Consider the following 21,304-nt stretch of genomic DNA (forward strand, 5'->3'; position numbering starts at 1 on the left):
AGACACTAATGATGCATGCTTGGGGTGGAATGATACATTATTTTTGTGTGCTGATTGTGATACAGGGGACAAATGTGCTTGAAATTTGTGACAAGTGTGCAGGACAGAGGGAGTTGTTGGCTGTGGTTCAGCCCTACATGGTTGGATCACTGAACAAACACGCACACACACACACACCCCTTGTGCCGTATTCTCTTAACCAAGTTATTGATTCCTTGTAACTTTCAGTGGAGTTGAATTCCCTCTAGAAATGAGACCATTCCAAAATATGGTGATTTTCATGGCACAGATTGGATGTGTGGGGAGAGACAAAAGAGGTCATGCTTTGTATGTAGGAGATTGCAGTTCCTGGCATCTCCAACAAAAATGATCAGGTGGCGGGTGATAGGAAAAGGCCTTTCTGCTTGAGACCTTGGAGAACTGCTGATGGTCAGAGTAGACTGCATTGGGCCAGATGAGCAAACAGTCTGACTCTGCTGTAAGGCAGCTTCTGATGTTCCCCTTGTGTCATGCACTGATAAACAGCCCTGGCTCTGGGCTGGGCAAAGCGATTGCTCTGGCAGTGCGAAACACAAGCCCCCAACCCAGTGGTGGCTGGTGACCATTTGACCTGGTAGGGCGGAAGGCATGGAGCCCAAACAGTAGGTGGAGCTAGAGAGTCAATGACAGCTAACTAATTATATTTTTGTCCCCATCTTCCTCCCTGCTGAGTTCTACAAGGGGCAACACTGAGACTAAGGAAGAGGATGCACACAGGTAGTGTCACCCCCCTGGACTGGCTTTAAGTATGCAAATGTGGGCTGGCTTAGAGCGGACTGAGGTTGGTGGGACTCTGCCCTATTTGCCTTAATGAAGCATCCTCCACTGTCCCAACCCCTTCAACAATTTGCAGATTGGGGTTAGTGGGCTAGCAGAACGTCACCTGTCTTTATGTATTGAGTATGTTGCTGGCTTTCCTGAAGTTGTATACGTATATCTCAGTACAAGTAGAGGCTTATTTGCTTGGGAAAAAAAATCCTTGTGAGAGAAGCATGTTCCGTAATTGCTAATAGATTGTTTATACATTTGGAGAATATATTTATATGTAGTTTTTATTATATTCTGGTCACTGACTGTAATACAGATTGATTCATTTATTAAGACCTCCACCCATTTTTTAAAATGTGATTTTTTTTTCATTTTAATACAAGGCATGCAGCTTAGCTTCTTGGTTTGTCCTTCAGCTGATTTTTCCTGGAATAGTCTACCTGTGTCTGATTCGTTCAGCGTTCATAAATGTTGTATTCCCTCTGTAGTTCAGATGCTGTGCAGTCAATTTCTGTTTTTCATTTTGCTACATGACGTCTCTTTTAATACCAAGACTTCCTAAATGCATTGAAGTACATTAAGAATATTTTCCATCATTGACAACCAACTTGGTTTGTGTTACAGTGCAAAGCAAAGGCTGAGATTCATATGTATCTTGAGGAACAAAAACATTTACATGTCTTGACTGGTCTTCTTGAGAAATTTAGCACCACAGGATGGGGAGGGGGGGGCTGAATTAAAAAGTTACACTTGTTAACTGTAGTTTTGCTAACAGAATGCAGGTTCATTAGAAAACACACCAAGGCTCTTTGAATGGAGTTAGATTCAATTTTCCTGGATTTTACTTACAATTTTAAGTGATCAACAGCTTACACTAACAGATAAAAAAAGGTGGAAGGACGGAACAAGTGTAGAGGAGCAGGATTGCTGCCACAGGGATGTTGCCATGGAAGGAGGCAGAATTAGGGATGGAAACCTTTGTGATGGTGGTGATCTTGTGGGGTGTGCTGGTTCTCACTGTGGATGTGTAGTTTCCATCCGTTGCATTATTGTCCTTTGAGCTGACAGTTTGAGAGGAAACCAAGTGAGGTTCGCACAAAATCGCAACCACCAGGATGGGCCAGAGCCATTTCAGCAGCCTCTTCATTCTGCATTTTTCAACAGTGAGCATTAATTAGCCATTCACACATTTCTAGAAGAATTGCCTTTTATCTGAACCTTTGACACACACTCCCAAGATGTTGCAGAACTACAGCTCCTATCAGCCCCAGCCAGGCCAATGGCCAGGGGTGTTAGTGGGAACTCTAGATCAGCAACATCCAGAGGGCCACAGGTTCCCCACACCTGCTGTGGATGGGGACGTTTTGGCTACATAAGAATCCACACTGAGAGTGAGTTCGCTTATCGGGTTGTGCAATATATATGAGGATTAGTGGTTCAAATTCTTAATGTGCAAGTTTCTGGACTTCAAATAGAGAAATTAAAACATGGCCGATACCAAACACTACAATGAACAGAATCGAGAAGAAAAACCCCCAGAGGTTTTGCCGTTATTGCCAGTGTGGTATATTGGTTAGAGCAGCCTTTCCCAACCAGTGTGCCTCCAGATGTTGTTGGACCACAACTCCCATCAGCCTCAGCTAGCATTGCCAATGGTCAGGAATATGAGAGTTGTAGTCCAACAACATCTGGAGGCACACTGGTTGGGAAAGGCTGGGTTTGAGTATCGGACTGGGACCTGGGAGACTAGGGTTCAAATCCCTGAAACTCACTGAGTGACCTTGGGCCAGTCACTGCTGCTCAGCCTAACCTACCTCACAGATTTGTTGTGAGGATAAAATGAGGAGGAGCAGAACTATGTTTGTATACCACCTTGAGCTCCTTGGAGGAAAGGTGGGATATAAATGTAATAATAATCAATAAATAAAATAGTTTATTTATTAAATAAAATTAAATATTTTAATAAAATATTTCTATTCTGCCTTTCAAGTCAGATATTTTAGAGGTGGCCGAGACTGCCTTACACTTGAGGTTGTTTAATATTTAATTATTTTTAAAACTATTTTTATTCTGTTATTCTTTTCTTAAAAAGACCCCCCCCAAGGCACTTTACAGCATTAAAATTGTACAATAAAAAGCTTAAAAATGGAGACAATTGAAACAGAGCCAAAAAACCCAAATCCATTTTGGAGACAAGTAACTTGGGAGGTCAAAGGCCTTGTTTTATTTTCTGCTTCCATCAGTGAGGGGACTGAATGAAGGACCCCTCCTGGGTGGAACTTCCGGAGTCAAGACTGAACCCCTTTCAAAATGCTTTGCGCCCATGATCATGTGTTAATTCTTACAACAATCCTGTAAGGGAGGTCAGTATCTTTTTTTGCCTTTTTTAATATAAAAAATAAAATTTACAAAAGAAGATGGATGGCAACATAAAGTAACATGACAAACAGTCCAAAAGCAAATTATGAGTCTCAGATTTCTTGAAAGGCTGATGACAAGTGCTGCTGCATTTGATGCTCAGGGGTATACAAAACAAAGTCCCACCATACCACATGAAATGCCTCTGGTTTAGCTCTGCCTTGAATTGATCGTAAAAAAAGTGTAATACTTTCCAAGATGGCAGTGTTGGGAGGTCAGTATCATTACTCTCATGTTGGGGATGAGGGCCTGATGCTGAAGAGAGATTGGCTTGCCTCTGGTCACTTAGTGAGTTCATGGCAGGGAAAAGACTCCCTGGGGGCTTCCCAACTCATAGCTCTGTCTCCTAGCTCTATACTGTGCCAGTAATGAGAACTGGTGTATTGTCCTGAAGCCAAGCTTATAATTATAGGCTTAACACAGCAATCCAATGCATGTCTATTCAGAAGTAAACCCCAATGACTTGAATGTGACTCCTTGCCCAGTTAGTGTGTGCACGAGTAGGGTTGCAGGCTTTGTTCTTGGAATCAGATTTTACATCAGCTGTATTTAAAAATTTTTGAAAAAAACCCCCAGTGGCATAACTTAAATGAAAACTCACATGATTTCTGTGCCTAAAGCTTGATGGTTCACTGGCGTTAGGGGTTCCTTTATCATGCATTGGCTTATTTGTTCTACAGAAGGAGGCTTGGTATGCTCAATGCCGAGGGACAGTGAGGGTAGCAGATTGCAAAGAAAGACGGTGACTGAGGCTGTGGGGAGGACCGGAGGTTACCCCACCACCACCACCATTACTGAAAGCCTCAGCCCAGGCCCAGCTATAGTGTGACAAGACTTGATTGCAAATGCTTAACACCTAGCAATCTCAAACTCATCCCGTGAGTTCATATACTTGGGACAAGTATTTCAGAATAGATTACATTTTTCCAGTGGTGATTCTTTGAACAAGATTCTAAATCACTTGTGTCAGCTGTGTTAAGTTGGAATCATCCTTCCAGGGTAGGCAGATATTGCTAACATATTACTATTTAACCCCTCCTCCCCAATTAACAATGAGGGCTAGGAACACTTTTTATATTTATAAATGTTAAATCTTTTTTTTTTTGCATTGGCTTGTTTTTTTCTTTTAACTTTAAACAGATATTACATTTTCTGTAACCTGCCATGGGAGGGCTTACCCTGAAAGGCAGGGTTTAAATTTATTAAATAGATTCAATAAATAAGAGGCAGTCAGGATTCTGCAAGAACTAACTAGTTCTGTGTTAAACATCGTACATCTGGCTCTGGGATTCTAGCCTTACAGATTACTCTAGTCATATCTTTTTTTTAAAAAATGATGCTATTGCTCCAAAAATCATACAAGAGTTATTTTAAGAACAAATTTACTGATTACGTTTCTTTTTCTTCCAGTGAGCACATATTTTTCAAGATAAACACCATCTCTTAATTTAATACCTTGTCATTTGGGGCAGTTAATTAGCCCTTTTAAAAATGTATATATCTGCAGTTAATTTTATAATGCATTGTTCCGTACCTGTTCCTAGTTTTCAGGTGTTTGTGAGGAGAGCAAAATATGGAAGCTTCCAAGAGGTTCCCCTGCATGCAGTTGGTAATTGCCCCTGTTAATTTCTGCTATTTAAATATAATGTCAGGATGATTATGTAACCACAAGCTTCAAAACGATTGGCTCCTATGGTTTGCAAATGTCACTTTTTTCCCAGGGCAACAGTTACAAACATGAAACACTTTTTTCTCTCTAGCATTTGATGGAGGAAGTAACAGGGGTTGGAAAAGTCACATTTGTATAGGTTTTTTTTTTCTTGAAGCATTTTTTCGAAGGAGAGGGCAGGTGAGATCTCACCACAAGGCTGCTGGGCAGCTTTCCTTGTATTTTAGAAATTAGTTTATGGAGGTATAGAAGTCATAGAGTGGGCAACATGCGTTACAAGAAGAATTGTTTCCCAAGATTATCACAATGGTGAGGTCCCTCGCTTTTTAGGAATTAGACTCAGAATGTAACAGTAAAAAGAATCTGAAGCAAAGAAGCAATTTTAAAATGACGTTCTAATTTTCCTCTGTTCTTCCATGGCTTAGAAGTCTTGCGTGACAGCTAAAGGTCTGACTGGTAAGCTGCAGAGGCTTCTTTCTATGCCTGCAGTAGAATGGAGTGGGAGCCATAACTCTACCACTTTGGACTGCAAGGAGAAGTTGCTATTTGTTGATCCCCCCCCACACACACACATTGAGCCCAGTTCTTTTTCTGCTCTGCTAGCTTTCTATTTGCATGGAGTTTTTATGAGCAGAGGGAAACATTTAAAAAGGTGGCACATGCTCCACCGCCCAAGTGCAGTCCTGAGGTGGTGCAGTGGCAACCCCTGTGGCTCACGTAACTTAGTTCTGGAACTAGCCCTCCCTAAGAGAAGGCAATAAATGTCTGAGCAGTAATTAATAAAAAAAATTAAAAAGCTGTTTATCTAGGGATAATTTTCTGTCTTGTTTTCACCTTGGGGGCAAGGAGATTAAGCCAGGTGTAGCTAACCTTTTTTGCACCAGTGATTTTGATACATTTTGAATTTTGATGCTGTGTTATGGGTGCCAGTCACAAAATGGCTGTCGTAGGAGTATGGCATAGCACAAAATGTCTGCCACATCTAAAAGAGACCAGACAGGAAGACAGAATGGAGCAGGCGTGACCCCCGTCCATGGGGGAAAGCACTTTAATCCAGAGAGAAAGGCAACTTGTTCCCTCCCTCCCCCTTTTGATGGTTGAAACATATACTGGAGCTGGGCACCCAATTTTTGTTCCTAGCTGGAGTTGCGTTTTCACATGTTCTCCTGAAGACTTATTTGAAGAGGAATAACAAGGCCTGTCTGGCTGTTCTAAGCACTGGCCTGGAGAACAGGAACTGAGTGTAGTTCCTTCTTCCAGATGCTTCTAGAATAGATCTACTCACCAAGCCCCTATATTCATGATCCTCGACCCCCTGGAGGAGTATCAACCCACAGATTGAAAACGTAGTTCATAGAAAACTAAGCAGAGGGATGCTCCAGAGGTGTATAAAATTATAAACTCCAATACCACAAGATTCTGTGATGGCTACCAACTTAAGACAGCTGTAAGCCCGCTTGCCCGTCCCTTCCCTCTTGCCATCTTGCTTTCTTCATTCTATTGCCTTGCTTGCTTGCTGTCCTATTGCCATGCCACACCCCGACGCGTGACAGTGTGACAGCTTACAAAAATATTACATAATTAGATACATTTGATTCTTCAATAAAGTTTGTAATAAATTTTTAAAAAGCCTCCACTTTCAGAGGCAGCATCTCCATGAAAGCTAGTTGCTAGTTGGCCTTCATGCTTTGCTTTTAGACTTTCTGGAGACATCTGATTGGCCAACGAGGCAGGCAGGCTGCCACACTAGATGGCCTCTTGGCCTGATCTAGCATGGCCGCTCTTACGTTCTTAAAGTGGTCATTACAAAGCAGCACCAATGTTTCTTCATCTGCCAATAGCAACAATAGCGTGAATCTTTGTTTCCTACGAATGAGATGTGACTTCTTAAAAGGGCACAATAGTGCCGTAATTCTATCCCTTCCTGGAGTGGAAGCAACCGTTTGAAACACATTTTGAGCTTTGTGTCTTTACTGTAAAGGGGGAGGAGAAGCATTGATCCTCTTTCAAAAGCACTGGTAGCCATGGTATCACTTGTCTACAAGGCATAATGCTATACCCCCTTGTTTCGTTTTCATTGCTTGCAACAGAATCCCTCAGTTTCATCATCTTTGAAAAGGCGACTGCAACCTAACCCCAGGCATGTCTCTAATCAGTTCTCCTTGTTGATCAAAATACGCATCAGTGAATAGAGGTTCCCCTCTATTCGGCACTGGCTACGCCTCATCTTGAGTACTGCGTCCAGTTCTGGACACCGCACTTTAAGAAGGATGCAGACAAACTGGAACTGGTTCAGAGGAGGGCAACGAGGATGATCAGGGGACTGAAAAAAAAAGCCCTATGAGGAGAGACTGAAAGAGCTGGGCATGGTTTAGCCTTGAGAAGAGAAGACTATGATGGCACTCTTCAAGTATATGAAAGGTTGTCACACAGAGGAGGGCTGGGATCTCTTCTTGATCATCCCAGAATCCAGGACATGGAATAATGGGCTCTAGTTGCAGGAAGGCAGATTTCGACTGAACATCAGGAAAAACTTCCTAACTGTTAGAGCCATAGGACAATGGAACCAATTACCTCGAGAGGTAGTGGGCTCCCTGACACTGGAGGCATTCAAGAGGCAGCTGGACAGCCATCTGTTGGGAATGCTTTGATTTGGATTCCTGCATTGCACAGGGGGTTGGACTTGATGGCCTTGTAGGCCCCTTCCAACTCTACTATTCTATGAGCAGTTTCTGAATCTTCATGACAGGGAACCTCACTAATAGTGCAATTCAAACCCAGTGATCTGCCAGGATGAGATAACTTGGATTCAGTAGAACATGGCCTTTTTCTGGCTCAGTTGGGGCTATGCTGGTGTAAATCCCTTACCCAAGCTCTGCCGGCAGGACTTCTGCAAGTGTTATGTCCCCAAAAAGGGATTTCCAGAGGAGGGACATGAAAGGGCAAAAAAACACTTCCACATATTCCATATCCTGTTCAGCTTGGTCAAGTGACCTAGGGCCCAATCCTCAAAACTCGGGTCCACGCACTCACTTGCTGGCTGAGCCAACAGTAGCCCCTCCTGGAGGCTCCTGAATGAAAATACAGTAATACCTCAGTTAATGAAGTACTGTACATGTGTTCCTGGACATTACTTCTTTAACAGAAACTTTGGTACCAGAGGTAGGAATAACATGGAAATAATAGGGATAGGTTCCTGCAAAGAAAAGCACTTCAACATGTTTCCGCAAACTTTTTATTCAGAACTAACAATAGGCATGTCTGAAATAAAACAACCAGGTTAGGTAAACCTTGCAGAAGTAAACAAAGATATTTTGAACCTTTTACAGGCCATATGTAGGCTTCTTCTGAAATGCATCCAGGAATGTCTGCCTTACCTTTTTTCTTTGATCATGTCACGTCTCGATGTAGCAATCCAAACCTTTGAGCGTAGTTCTCACCCTACAGCTTTGCTCAAAGTCAGGATCTTTTACTGATAGAACCTCTAAGGCATGAGACATCTCACTTAAACAACCAGACACAGAGTGGTGTTCCCTCCCTCTCTCTGCCTTCCTCCCAACAGTCAAGCAGGCTGCCGCTGCCACCCCGGCACGCCGTCTCCTTCTCCCTCACCCTTCCTCTGCCATCTTCTCCTACACTCAAGCAGGGAATGGAGGAGGAGGAGGGGAGGGATGCTGTTTCTCACTGACAAAGAGGAAAATGAGAACATAGCAGCCTGGCCTCAAGTCGCAGCAGCTCTTGGAGGCAGGCAGGAACAGAGAAAGAACTGTGCATTGCTCTTGTAAAGGGTGATGACTTAACCATTTCTCTCTCCCACCTTATGACTTTGTCTTTCCCTCCTGTGAAGTAAGTGTGTGCGTGCGTGCGCGCATGTGTGTAAAACTCAATCAAACTTCTTCCAGCACAGCCGTCATATGGAGAGAGAGTGACAGAAAGGGAGAGACGGGTTGGAGCTTCATTGTGCTGGGCTGAGTGGGCAGACAAAGAAAGGATGCATCCATCAGGAGGTGGAGGAAGCGAAATTATCTAGTTTGGTTTCGTTGCTAACTGTGGCTGCAACACACCCACCCTGTTCCTCTCCCTCCCTGTCTTTCTGTGGCCTCTGTGTCAAGGAGGACTGATTGACTGTGGCTGCTGCAGGTGTCTTTCACACACAGCTGGAATCGCGCTCCTTGCTGGACCACACAGGCGTGTCTGCAGTAAGCAGTGCTTCCGGGGCATCAGAAGCATAGTTCACTGCAGAGGTGCCTGCGCCACCCGACAAGCAGCATGATTCCAGCCACATGTGAGAGAGAGGCCTGCAGCTGCCACCACAATCCAGCAGGCAAGGAGCCACATTCTGGCCATGTCAGAGTGTGCACCCCACACCCCCATGTCCAAAAAAAACCTTCGTTGGAAGGAGCTTCGTTCTGGGGGATTTGTTAACTGAGGTGTTTCTGTATGGTTTTAAATGCCAATTAGTGGATCCAATCAAGGCGCGCGCATACACTGCCAAACTGGCCTACACATCCACCTTCCTTGATTCATCACCCTGGTTCTGTTTCCTCAGCAGCAACCTGGTGGAACAGGGAGAACAACGCAATCTATGACTAAAAACCACAAACTCAGAACTGTGACTGGAACGAATACACTGGCTTATTAAAGGTATACAGTTCATAAGAATTAGGTTTTGTAATAAAAAACCATGATATCATAAATGGTGGAACAAAATAAAATAACAAACAACTGAAAGTTACATTGGTAATGTCTGCAAAAACGTAATGGTATTATGGGATTGATAGAAAAGAAAACAAAAGGTAATATTTGAAACTGCAGTAACTTAACATAACTTAGAAAATATCTTAAAGTGATGTGATGCATGTATTTGCATAAGCTAATTAATTAAAACAATACAAATATAAACTAACAGAATAAATCATATAGGTTCCTCCTATCTCCCTCCAGCCCACTACTTGTATATTTTCACTTTAAGTTTCCTAGAATATGAAATTAAAGAAATTAAAGAAAGTTACCTACGAGTCGGTACACCTGAAGCCTTCGGCTTTGCAAAGCATGCGAAACCAGGGCAGAGCAGAACAGGTAGCAGCAAGAAAAGAAGAAAAAGTAATCCAAAGACAATCCCCCCCCCAAAGAAAAAGCTTTTTTCTAAAAAGTAAATGCATCCTTCTATATCATCCAGCAAATGTGGATCAGGAGGTTGGAATTATCTAATAATTGAACATGAATTTCAGTGATTGTGGGTGGCACCCCAATACGTAGACCACAATCTGTCTGGAAGGGGAATAAAATGAGTACCTGAGACCCTTGCATCAGTGATTTTCCAAGCCGTGCCTTTTTGCATAGTGTCAGCGCCACACATGCATGTTGTTATTTCACTTAGATATTGTTTTGGCTATCAGACACCAACTTCTTATCAGAAGCTCTTCTCTGGCAGCAAAAAGTGCAATGTTCACAGAACTACCAGCAACCTTCAACCAGAAATGACACACACACAGCACCAAATTATCCTCCAGCTTAGTTCATCTGGCTGCTGTATTCTGTGCATCCACTTCTAACCTGACTGCCACATGTAAATGTATCAATGGAAATGTACTGCCTTCAAATCGATTCCGACTTATGGCGACCCTATGAATAGGGTTTTCATGAGGCTGAGAGGCAGTGACTGGCTCAAGATCACCCAGTGAGCTTCATGGCTGTGTGGGGGTTCGAACCCTGGTCTCCCAGGTCGTAGTCCAACACCTTAACCACTACGCCAGAGTAACCCTAAACTGAGTTTGGAATAGTGGTAAATTATGCTGGCCTACGTTATGCCAGCTTCCTACAGTTACGATTGCTCCATCAAGAAAAAAAGATTGGGGCCTTGCGTGTTAACCAAAAGTTCAGTATCGTGTATAAGCTGGGATTCCTGCATGTGTATATGCAGTACTGGTATTGTGCATCTTCAGATGTTGCATGCGCAAGGTGCCATCAACCTGATTGTAGACGTGCCTGATACTTCATGAATAGAAACCTCGTAGCATGTAGATCTGACTATAATTAGCAGGTATTCTGCAAGATGATGAGCTCTCACATCTGCTTTCTCCACCACTTCTCCTTACATTCTTACTCTGTTTGTGCAGACTTCTGCCCCATTTTAAGCATCCTTCCTCAGTAGTGGCTCTCTACGTTTAAGTAACACCCTGAATTCCACATGGACATGGTTAGGTCTGAATTTATTATCAACTTCTTCCAAAACGGGTGCATGTATGAAGTGTAGGTAGACCTGGTCAGAAATGGGCAAAAAGTATGTAGAGGAAGCATATGCCCGTTCATTCAATCTTTGCAGCTTGTATGGATAATTGGAACATGTTGTATGGAAGACTTTGGCAGGATTGTTTGGTACCCTGTAGGCTATTCATGGTCTGCCTTGATCAGAGCTTGGAAAAGTTACTTTTTTTGAACTACAGCTCCCATCAGCCACAGCCAGCATGGCCCCTGGATTGGGCTGATGGGAGTTGTAGTTCAAAAAAGTAACTTTTCCAAGCTCTGGTCTTGATCACATACTTGCCAGAGGATAAGTACTTCACAAAGTAGACTCAGACCCACAAAAGCTGATGCCACAGTATATTTGTTAGTCTTCATGGTGCTGCTGGGCAATTCTCCCTCCACCCAAACTCTCCCTCCACCCAACACTGACCACTTGTAAATTGCCGAGGGCCTTAGTGGACCACTGAAAAAGCAATAGAAATACAATTAAAAATCAATATAAATATTTAATGTGATAGATGTGCTGTCTCCTGTCTTCAACCCCAAATTCAAACAAGCTGTGGACCACCTGAATGAAGCTTGCGGACCACAGTTTGGGAACTCCTAACCTAAGGCACACATAATTCTCAGATTTTGCCTAGGCTTTGCATCTGCCAAAAAATGAATCCTTGTGATTGTTGCTGTGGTGGGATTCCTCTGAATTGCTTTTGATCCCTTTCCTTTTCATTACCAGGTTTACTGGATGTAATCTTGCCCAGAAAAGAGAGAGTGCTGGTTTTTCTTAGGACAGCTTGACACTGATTGCTGTAGGAAATGCACAAAGTGTTTTGCAAAGTTTTAAACACCACTGTTCATGAGCCTCAGAAACCTGATCTGGGAAACCTGGCCTATCTGCGCTGATGTTTTAAGATGCCTATATACTTGAATGTGATGTTTACATGTTATGTGTTTCCTGCAGAAGTCAGAATGTGTGGAGCTCCCTGTAGATGTAGCTTAAGTTTGTTCTGATGTTCAGGTTACCAAGTGATTTTGTGTATTCTGGTCAAGAACATGGGTGTTTCAGTATATATGACGTAGGCTCACTGAACTATTTTCCTTCCCATCCAGGAGATGCAGGGCAGGTAGCAACATGCTTGTTAGAGATGCCAAATATTTCTACAGAGAGAGAGAGAGAGAGAGCGCTTCTCCATACAGAAGGCTCTTTCACTGCTTTTAAAATACACTAAAGTATTGGGGCAGGCACCATAAAGGTGGGATGGCCACAAAAGCCAGTGTGGTACAGTGGTTAGAGTGTTGGACTGGGATCTGGAAGGCCAGGGTTCAAATCCCCACTCAGCCATGAAGCTCACTGGGTGACCTTGGGCCGGTCACTGTCATCAGCCTACCTCACAGGGTTGTTGTGAGGATAAAATCAGGATGGAGGGGCTGAGCCATGTTTGTGCGCCACCTTGAGCTGCTTGGAAGAAAAGTGGGATATAAATTTAATAAATAAAACAAATAAAATAAAACAAAACCGTTAATCTTTATGTTGCTTTGATGCTCAAACCTTTTACATAAAATGGTATAGTCTATCTTGGAACTTGTTTAGTCTTCTGGTGAACTCACTTGCAGTCGTAGCAGCAGCAGAAGTGAAAGTAACAGAAAAGGAGAATTTATCAAAGCCAGAACATCAGTGCTAAAAGCCTGAGCTTAGGGCAAGACAACCTGCAATTGTTTGCTGCATCTTGGATGTGCTTACTCTTATTTTGTGTGTTGCATGATGATATGGCCACAAGAGGGGGCACCCACCTAAAACCTCCTCCCCTTTCTTCAGTTGGAATGAATAAATCTTAACTTTTAAAGTGCGGTGCTCTGAAACCTTGTTCTTCTGACTCGAAGCCCCAAATGCCTCTCAGCTAGTTGCTTCCGCTATACAGCCCTGCTGCTGCCCAGGAAACCTCTCATTTTCTTTTTCTTTTGGTAGCAAAATGGAACTTGTGCTGGAATTGGTTGAAAAGCCGGATTGCATCTTCTGGGATCATTACGAGTTCTGTTAAGAGCCTAAATGCCTTTGAATCTATGTTTAGAGTTCATCTGTACCTTGCAGGGAAGAAGCTGGCCTCTGTGATTGCTTTTAAGGGTAAAGGCCCATGACCCAGCTCTGGGACATCCTTCTTGAAGTAGTTTGGAAAAAGTTTGAATATTTTCTAGAACTGATGTGTTTTGGGCAAACATTCAATGGCAGGGATGACCTAATCCTGGTTCTGTAATGTGCGTGTATGCAGGCATGTGTTGACACACAATGCTGTTATTTGCAAACACAAATTTACTCCCGTATATCCACACTTTAAATTTTCAAGCATGTATTTGAACCTTCTTAGCTGTACTTTTTAAAAAAAGAAATGAAATGAAAGGCTCTTCCTTGGGTTTCTGTTCTGTTTCAGCCACAGTAGGGTTTCCATGTACAGGTATTTTGAGGTTTGAGGCATAAAACTGTTGCTTCAAATGTAACAATTAAGTTCTATCTTTGCCTTCCAGCCCTTCTCGTGGGTGTATAATTTTCTTAGCCAAGAGGGGCTGCTTACTATCTCAAGGCCTACGTGCCACTTTTACTTGGGCCGTAGGTGGAAGCATTGTTTTGTTTTATCGGTGCTATGGTCACTGCTCTGGGGAACTTCCTGTCATTGTGGAGATGCTGGCACTTGTAGCACTTGCTCACAGATCTTGCATTCTCCCCTCTACAGACTATATAATGTTATCTTGCTCTGGACTGCTGAGTTGGATTGACTTCAGTTAAAACCTCAGCACGTTGGATGCTTTCCTGGAATGCCACACCTCCCACTTTTGCATGTCGAACACTCTAATATTAATTTGCATCCTTGTGTAGCAGGGAAAACTCTCTCTTTTTGTTTGCTAACGCACAAATTAACCTGTGGTGTTTTGAAGATTATTAAAACAGTTACTTGAGCTACTGGATTTTACGGACAAATGAAGGCTATCAACCTTTCAGTGGGATGTGGCTGTGGACTGGGATGATGTTCCCAAACTGAGGCCCGTGAGCTTCATTCAGGTGGTCTGCAGCGTGTCTGTGGATTTGTGGCTCTAGATGGGAGCCTGCACATCCACCACATTAAACGGGCATATTGCTTTTGAATTGCCTTGTTTCTTTCTTGTATTGTATTATAGTTTGAATTCTAGGGAATATACTATAACAGACACCACAAAAGAAGCAATAAAATCCTGATGAAAAACCATACAGCACCTAGCACAGTGCATTGCACTGGCTGCAACAGGCAGAAAAATCATGACGTGGTCCACCAAGACTCTTGGCAGTTTTCAAGGGGTCTGTGGGGAAAAAAGTCTGGGAACCACATGTTATTGCCTCGCCTCTTACTCAATATGAATGGTTGCCCCATCTCATAATTCCTTTCTGCTTTCTAGTCTCCACACGGAAATTGCCATCTTCTCTCCTGGCCCATCAGATTGAGTTGCTTCCCTCTCTCTCTCTCTTTTTTTTAAATACTATTGGAGTAATATGTGTAAGGGAGAGAGATACATCAGCCATTCCTACTTGATGCCCCAGCACATGATGCATTCATGCTTTTCCCTTTTGGTGTTTTGTGATGGTTTCCAAAAAACCCCGGTGATGATTCTGAAACATGACCCAAATTAAGATCTAAACATCCTGTGAGTGATCTTTCTGTATTTTGCCATACGCCTGTCTTTATGATGGAAGGCAGGTTTTCTGAAATGTGCAGCAACTGCTTACCAGTCCAATAAAGGGTCTCCGAAATGCAGGCTTATGGAATGATAGGCAGTGCGCCACCACCCCAACTCTGGCCAAAGGAGGGAATTGCAGGAGCAGCAGCTACCACCAGCAAAGGAAGTATTGTGTCTCTCTGCCACTAGGCAGGAGCGGGCCAGGTCCCTGGCCCTTATAAGAGTTTCTCGTCTGAGCAACTGCGAGACCTGCTCTTGCACTACAGATATAACTTAGCCACCGCAACCCCGCCCCACTCTTGCTATGATCTCAATTTCACAGCAAGCAGGTTGGACAGTAGCTCTTATGCTCATGGCAAACCAGCTTAGAGCTTGCCTTGTTTTTTTTGCTATTGTGATATATCGATTTTGAGACCGGTTTGTTGCAACCACATCCTTTGATTAGGCACGTCCACTTCAGAAAGGTTTTCACTGACTTGCCAAGTTGGGTTTTTCTTGTGACGAACTACACTTGCGACTGGTTTACCCGTAAGATGTCTTGAATCTAGATTGAAAACAAACATGCAGGCTCCCTCTGTTGAGTATGGAGGTAATGGAAATTAGCCTAGAGTTTCCTCACGATGATGGCTGTTCAAGCCTTCCACAGCGGTAAGATAAAACGCACTGATCCTCTGGAATGGGTTCTCCCAGAACTGAAAGAGAACAAGTAGGCTCCTGTGGGCCAGGACCATGATGAAGTTAAAAGACCTTCAAAATTTATCATGGTTGGTCCCCTTGTAGATTAGGGGTGTGGCAGGACAACAGCCCTCTGCAGACCAAGGCTGGCACTTAATTCTGAGCAGGCATGTATTGGATTGCAGCCTAAGTGTCTGAAAAGGAAGCACCTGAAAGAAGGTGTTGTCTCTTGGGCCCTATCCAAGAGCCTCTCTGTATAATCCGTAGGGTTTTATCCCTGGGGACAGATTTGGAGCCAACCTGGGCTCTCATGGGGTGATATGCTCCTTTTTCACACTCCTCATCCCGCGGAGAATTGACTGCCCATACTAGGAGATCACAGTCCCAAGTTCAGATAGCTCTGCAATCAGGTGTTGGCTACTTCAGTGGTGTAGGTTATCCAGGAGTGTGTTACCTTCCCCCTTGCTTCAAAGGCACAACTATGCTGTTAATGTAGGTTTGTAGTAGACAGGAGTGGACCTAGGGGAAGCTTCTCCCACTGGAGGGGACCAAGCACAGAGTCATCAGCATAGCCCAGCGTGGTGCCCTTCAGATGTGTTAGAGCATAACTCCCATAATCCCTCACTGTTGACCACCCAGGCTGAGGCTGATGGGAGGTGTAGTCCAAAATATCTGGAGGGCACCATATTGGCCCTTGCTCTGAAGCAAGTTGATAGGAGAAATGCATTCCTGGGTTCCACCCATCAACTGAAGAGAATAAACATTCACTATTAAATCCAGTTGAGGAAGTGTGCATGATCTGAGGCCCACTTCAGTCTCTCCTAAGGGAGAAAATACTGTTGTAAGCAAGATCTAAAATACATGCAAAGGAGGGAAGTTTCAGTGATTTCATTGCTCCCCTCCTGTCAAAAGTGTGGGCCTGGTAAGGAAAGCTTACCTCAGATTGTGAGAACAGCTATAGATTCCTAATAGCTGAGGCTCATTTCAAACCTGATGTTATTTTCCTGGCCAAAGGAAACTTCTTTGTACTTCAGTTGTGAAGCCCTGCCTCAAAAGTGGGTTTGCCTGTGGTTACATGGATGTGGAAGCTTAATTAAGTACATAAGGACAGAAGGAAACAAATCAACTTTGGCCATGTTTAATGTGAACAAATAAAGTTGGACAACGCATAATCATTTTTTCTGGAAGGCAGAGTATTGTTCCCATTAGGTAAGCAAATATGTAGAAAGGCATTTCAGAAAGTCTCCGGTTCACATCTTGCCTATAGACCTCACTGCTGTCAGTTCCCACACTGGCTGGTGCAGCTTGTACTGATGGTTGTAAAAAGGAATGGTACAACACACCTCCATTCCAGGACAGCCCCATGTGAAATTCTCCCCATCTCCCCCAGGACATCACCTGCTCCACAGCCTGACTGGCTTGCCTGCTCTGTATAAAATTCTCTTTCCTCCCAAAATCAGGAGTGAGGAACGCCCTGCTTATTGGCTTTTCATTTTACTCATTTGGGACTGATCCACCCGCTGTTAACCCTTTGCTGAATGGAGCATGTCATTAGGCAGGTTGCTTTTATATCCGGTTTGCACATTACTTCATTCCCTCTTCTTCCCAAACAGTACCTGTTGGTCTAAAAAAACACACACAAAAAATAAAAAAACAACAGCATTGTGTCAAAGTGAGGCCAGGATCTTCACTCCATATTTCTCCATAGTTGCATTATAGTGTTTGATATGTCCACTAACGTCTGGTACAATTTGGCCTAGCTGCTGTTGCATCAAACCCAGCCATCTCTGTCTAGCCTAACTCAAATTGGCTTTTCATTAAACAGAACATTATAGGATAAAACCTGTGGCCCTCTAGGTATTTGTTGGACTCAAACTCCCATTATCCCCAGCCAGCATGGCCATTTGCTAGGGATGATGGGAAACAGCATCTGGAGGGCAACAGGTTCATTAATCCCATCACAGCACATTATAGCGGCAGTTTTAAATATAGTAATACTTACAAGAAATTGCTTGCTAAATTATGGAAGTGTAATCAAAATCCAAATTAAATGAGAAAATTTAGGATCAGTTGGAAATGATTAAACTAAAATACCTTGTGGCATATATTCGAAAAGGCACAGTGGCAACATAAATGGAAACCTGTGATTCAGTATATTAGAAATAAAGTATAAATGATATGGATGTGGCTTTTATGAAATTATGAGACTTATAATGTTTAGTTTTAATCTGTTGGGTCAATCTAGAAATGTTGGTAGGAATAAAGGGTACAGTTATGTTAATGTATGCATTTTTGTAAATATGTTCCTATATTTAAAGAATTAATAAAACTGCAAAAGGCAAGCAAGCAAAACACAACATTAAAGATCAAAGTAACACTAGAAGTAATCAAAATATATTAAATTTCCAGATTGAGGTCTTTGAAGTTCTTAGTTTGCTGAATAAAATAAAAGAGAACTTCTTAAGTCTCGGGCAGGGATATCCATGAATGCTGTTTCCATATTGCTGGTCCCTGCAGTCCTGCAATGTTCATTCTCTCCTACTTCCTTGAAGTGATCCACACAGAGGACACAGGCTGGCAAGAGATCAGCAGGGGTCTAGCAGTCTTCATGATAGGCTTTTATCAGTAAATGTGGCAGACTCCAGCGGGAACAGGTACCTGCCCTTTCCCCAGGATGCTTCATCATCATCCTTGTGGTCGGGTGCAATTGCTGGGTGGTCATGCCCAGAGGCAGAACAAGGTTGCCTTGGCAGTGGCCTTTCTAGATATGATCATAAAGGTAGTCTGGTAAAATGTAAAGATAAGAGAGATGGATTGCATGGCTGCATAGTAGACTTCAAAGGTACCCAGAGAAGGGACCTCAAGAAATTCAAGGATCATTTCCATTGGCCCCCAAATCAACACAGCTAGTGATGCACCTCAAGACTCATATGCGCTACTGCTTGGTCAATAAAATGGGAGTCCCGTTTAGTTCTTGCCTCCTATTACCCCAATCGAAATATAAAAGCAGATTAGAGGGAGTGCTAGAAAGGTGCTAGCTCTTTTGCTAGGAGCAAGGAACATTGTAGCGCATTAGATACATTGGTCTTGATTTCATATCATAGTAAATCCTAGTTTAATGTACCACCTTGCTCCTTCCCACTACAAACTACAATCCCTGGCTTCATGTTATGGCTCAAATTGGGATTGTGGTGTGTTTTGCTCCAACCGTGATTGGGAAGAATAAACCTTGGCTTCACAGTCATGGCTTGTTTGGGACAAAACTAATCATGGTCCTTAGTTTGGACATAGTGCTAAGCCCGGGATTGTGGTTTGTTTCTCCTGCATGCTAGTGGTGAAGCGCAAAGTGGATGCGTTGGGTGCATTCACAGTAAACCATTAATTACCATGATGTGCTAACTGGTTAATCAAAAACCATGGCTGCAGGTGAACTGTTGCTCACATATCCAACAGTATAAGTTGACTGTCAGTCCAACCTCCCCAATGCTTATGCAGTTTATTATTGTGTCCCTTGATTGGATAAAACTGCCTCTGCCCCACCACAATCGCACAACCCTCTAGTTTCAATTTTGGATTTGACTGATTTTCCATTGAAGACAGAGATAACAGTAGAATATTGTAGATGGGCAGTGGAATTTATAAAAGAACTGACTCACAGACCAATGAAAAGTGAATGGTTTTTTCCCCTCCCTGAGTGGCAGTGTACAGCAAACAAATACTTTCTTACAAGCAGAGTATGGAAACGGCACACAAGGCAAATCCAAAAAATGAAGGAGTTGGGAATGCAGCAATCCTGGTGGTTTTGTTGAAAGGAACACTGGTTGTGGCATTGATCTGGCTGGCTGGGTGGGGGGTAGACGCAGTGGCGTTGCTGTTTGGAGTGGACGTGGCAGCACTGCTGGCTTGGCCCGGAGTAGGCGAGGTGGCATGGCTAGCTTGCTGCATCGTGGCGCTGCTGGCTTGGCCTTGAGTGGATGTAGTGGTGCTGTCGGCTGGTGATGTGACCACGTTTCCGGTTGGGCTGGGAGCAGACGTGCTGGTGGCCCGGCTGGTTGCCAAGGTGATGGCATGGCTCTGGGAGGTAGTGGTCATGGCTTCTGATGTTGACTGTGACTGACAGTTAATGAAATGCAGCCCACTAAGCATAAGGATAAACACGGAGTGTGGGTTGAACTGCATTGTGCACCTGTGTTTTTGGTAGAGAAGAGTAATACAATTCATATATAAGTTACAGGGGACTTTGTAAATTAGCTTGCTTGCTGCTGAGACCAACCCATCCAGCCGTGTCTCCTTCAGGGCTCATGAGATCACGCCTGTTTGCTCTGCACATGGAGTGCCTTTATCTCTGAGATGTCTATCCCAAAGGATTTTTTCCACACCAGCCTAGCTGTTTTCACTGGCGGGACCGAGAGAAGGTCTTGTGAGGCTGATCTCGTCAGGCGGGATATTTGATGATGCTGGAGGCGCTCCTTTAGATAAACTGGACTGAAACCGTGTAGGGCTTTAAAGGTTAACACCAACACCTTGAATTGGGCCCGGGAAACAACTGGTAACCAGTGCAGATCTTCTAGCACTGGAGTGATATGATCACGGCGGCGGCTGTTCTTAATCAACCGTGCCGCCGCAATATAAATTGGTCCTTGGATTATCCTACTAATATCAAAGCAGCGGTTCGTTGTTTTGCAGGCTGTATAACCTCTTGAGAAAAAATAAGATCTAAAAGGGCCAAACCCTATTGCTTTTGATACTGTATTTTAATATACTTTCTCAACTATTTTTTACCCAAGCCACCCCCCTACTGTCTTCTAAATATCCTTAATATTCTGGGGCCTCCAATTTAGTAGATCCAAAGAACTACATAATTAGAAGGGGAAATCTTACAAGTCCCAGTGACCACATGGAAGAACTTGGATGGCTTTTTGAACCCCTGCCCTAGAGTCTTCAGTATTTTAGTTTTTCTTATAGAGTCATAGAATTGTAGAGCTGGAAGGAGCCTATAAGGCCATCAAGTCCAACCCCCTGCTCAATGCAGGAATCCAAATTAAATCATCCCCAACAGGTAGCTGTCCAGCTGCCTCTTGAATGCCTCCAGTGATGGAGAGCCCACCACCTCCCTAAGTAATTGGTTCCATTGTCGTATGGCTCTAACAGTTAGGAAGTTTTTCCTGATGCTCAGTCGAAATCTGGCTTCCTGCAACTTGAGCCCATTATTCCGTCTCCTGCACTCTGGGACGATCGAGAAGAGATCCCAGCCCTCCTCTGTGTGGCAACCTTTCTTTGAGAGTGTCAACAAGCATATAGATAGAGGTGATCCAGTGGACATAGTGTACTTAGACTTTCAAAAAGCATTTGACAAGGTACCTCACCAAAGGCTTCTGAGGAAGCTTAGCAGTCATGGAATAAGAGGAGAGGTCCTCTTGTGGATAAGGAATTGGTTAAGAAGCAGAAAGCAGAGAGTAGGAATAAACGGACAGTTCTCCCAATGGAGGGCTGTAGAAAGTGGAGTCCCTCAAGGATCGGTATTGGGACCTGTACTTTTCAACTTGTTCATGAATGACCTAGAATTAGGAGTGAGCAGTGAAGTGGCCAAGTTTGGTGACGACACTAAATTGTTCAGGGTTGTTAAAACAAAAAGGGATTGCGAAGAGCTCCAAAAAGACCTCTCCAAACTGAGTGAATGGGCAGAAAAATGGCAAATGCAATTCAATATAAACAAGTGTAAAATTATGCATATTGGAGCAAAAAATCTGAATTGCACATATACGCTCATGGGGTCTGAACTGGCGGTGA

At 43.4% G+C, this 21,304-nt stretch overlaps 1 protein-coding gene across 7 annotated transcripts in view; it reads left to right on the plus strand.

Annotated features, from left to right (window-relative positions):
• Window positions 1–21,304, plus strand: part of NF1 (neurofibromin 1) — a 233,138-nt gene that overhangs the window by 92,225 nt on the left and 119,609 nt on the right. The window contains exons 37-38 of one of the 7 annotated variants that reach the window (XR_009759857.1): window positions 9,444–9,538; window positions 11,874–12,089. The exons of 5 other annotated variants lie outside the window; for them this stretch is intronic. Coding sequence is in view for 1 of the 2 variants with exons in the window: in XM_061605006.1 (XP_061460990.1) it covers window positions 9,444–9,483 (40 nt within the window). In the remaining variant the exon portion in view is untranslated. Of the gene's footprint in view, window positions 1–9,443; window positions 9,542–11,873; window positions 12,090–21,304 lie in introns of those variants that run through there. One more of the 7 variants, XM_061605006.1, reaches the window with a different exon arrangement.

Source organism: Rhineura floridana, chromosome 21, assembly GCF_030035675.1.
Source record: "Rhineura floridana isolate rRhiFlo1 chromosome 21, rRhiFlo1.hap2, whole genome shotgun sequence".
Classification (NCBI taxonomy): domain Eukaryota; kingdom Metazoa; phylum Chordata; class Lepidosauria; order Squamata; family Rhineuridae; genus Rhineura; species Rhineura floridana.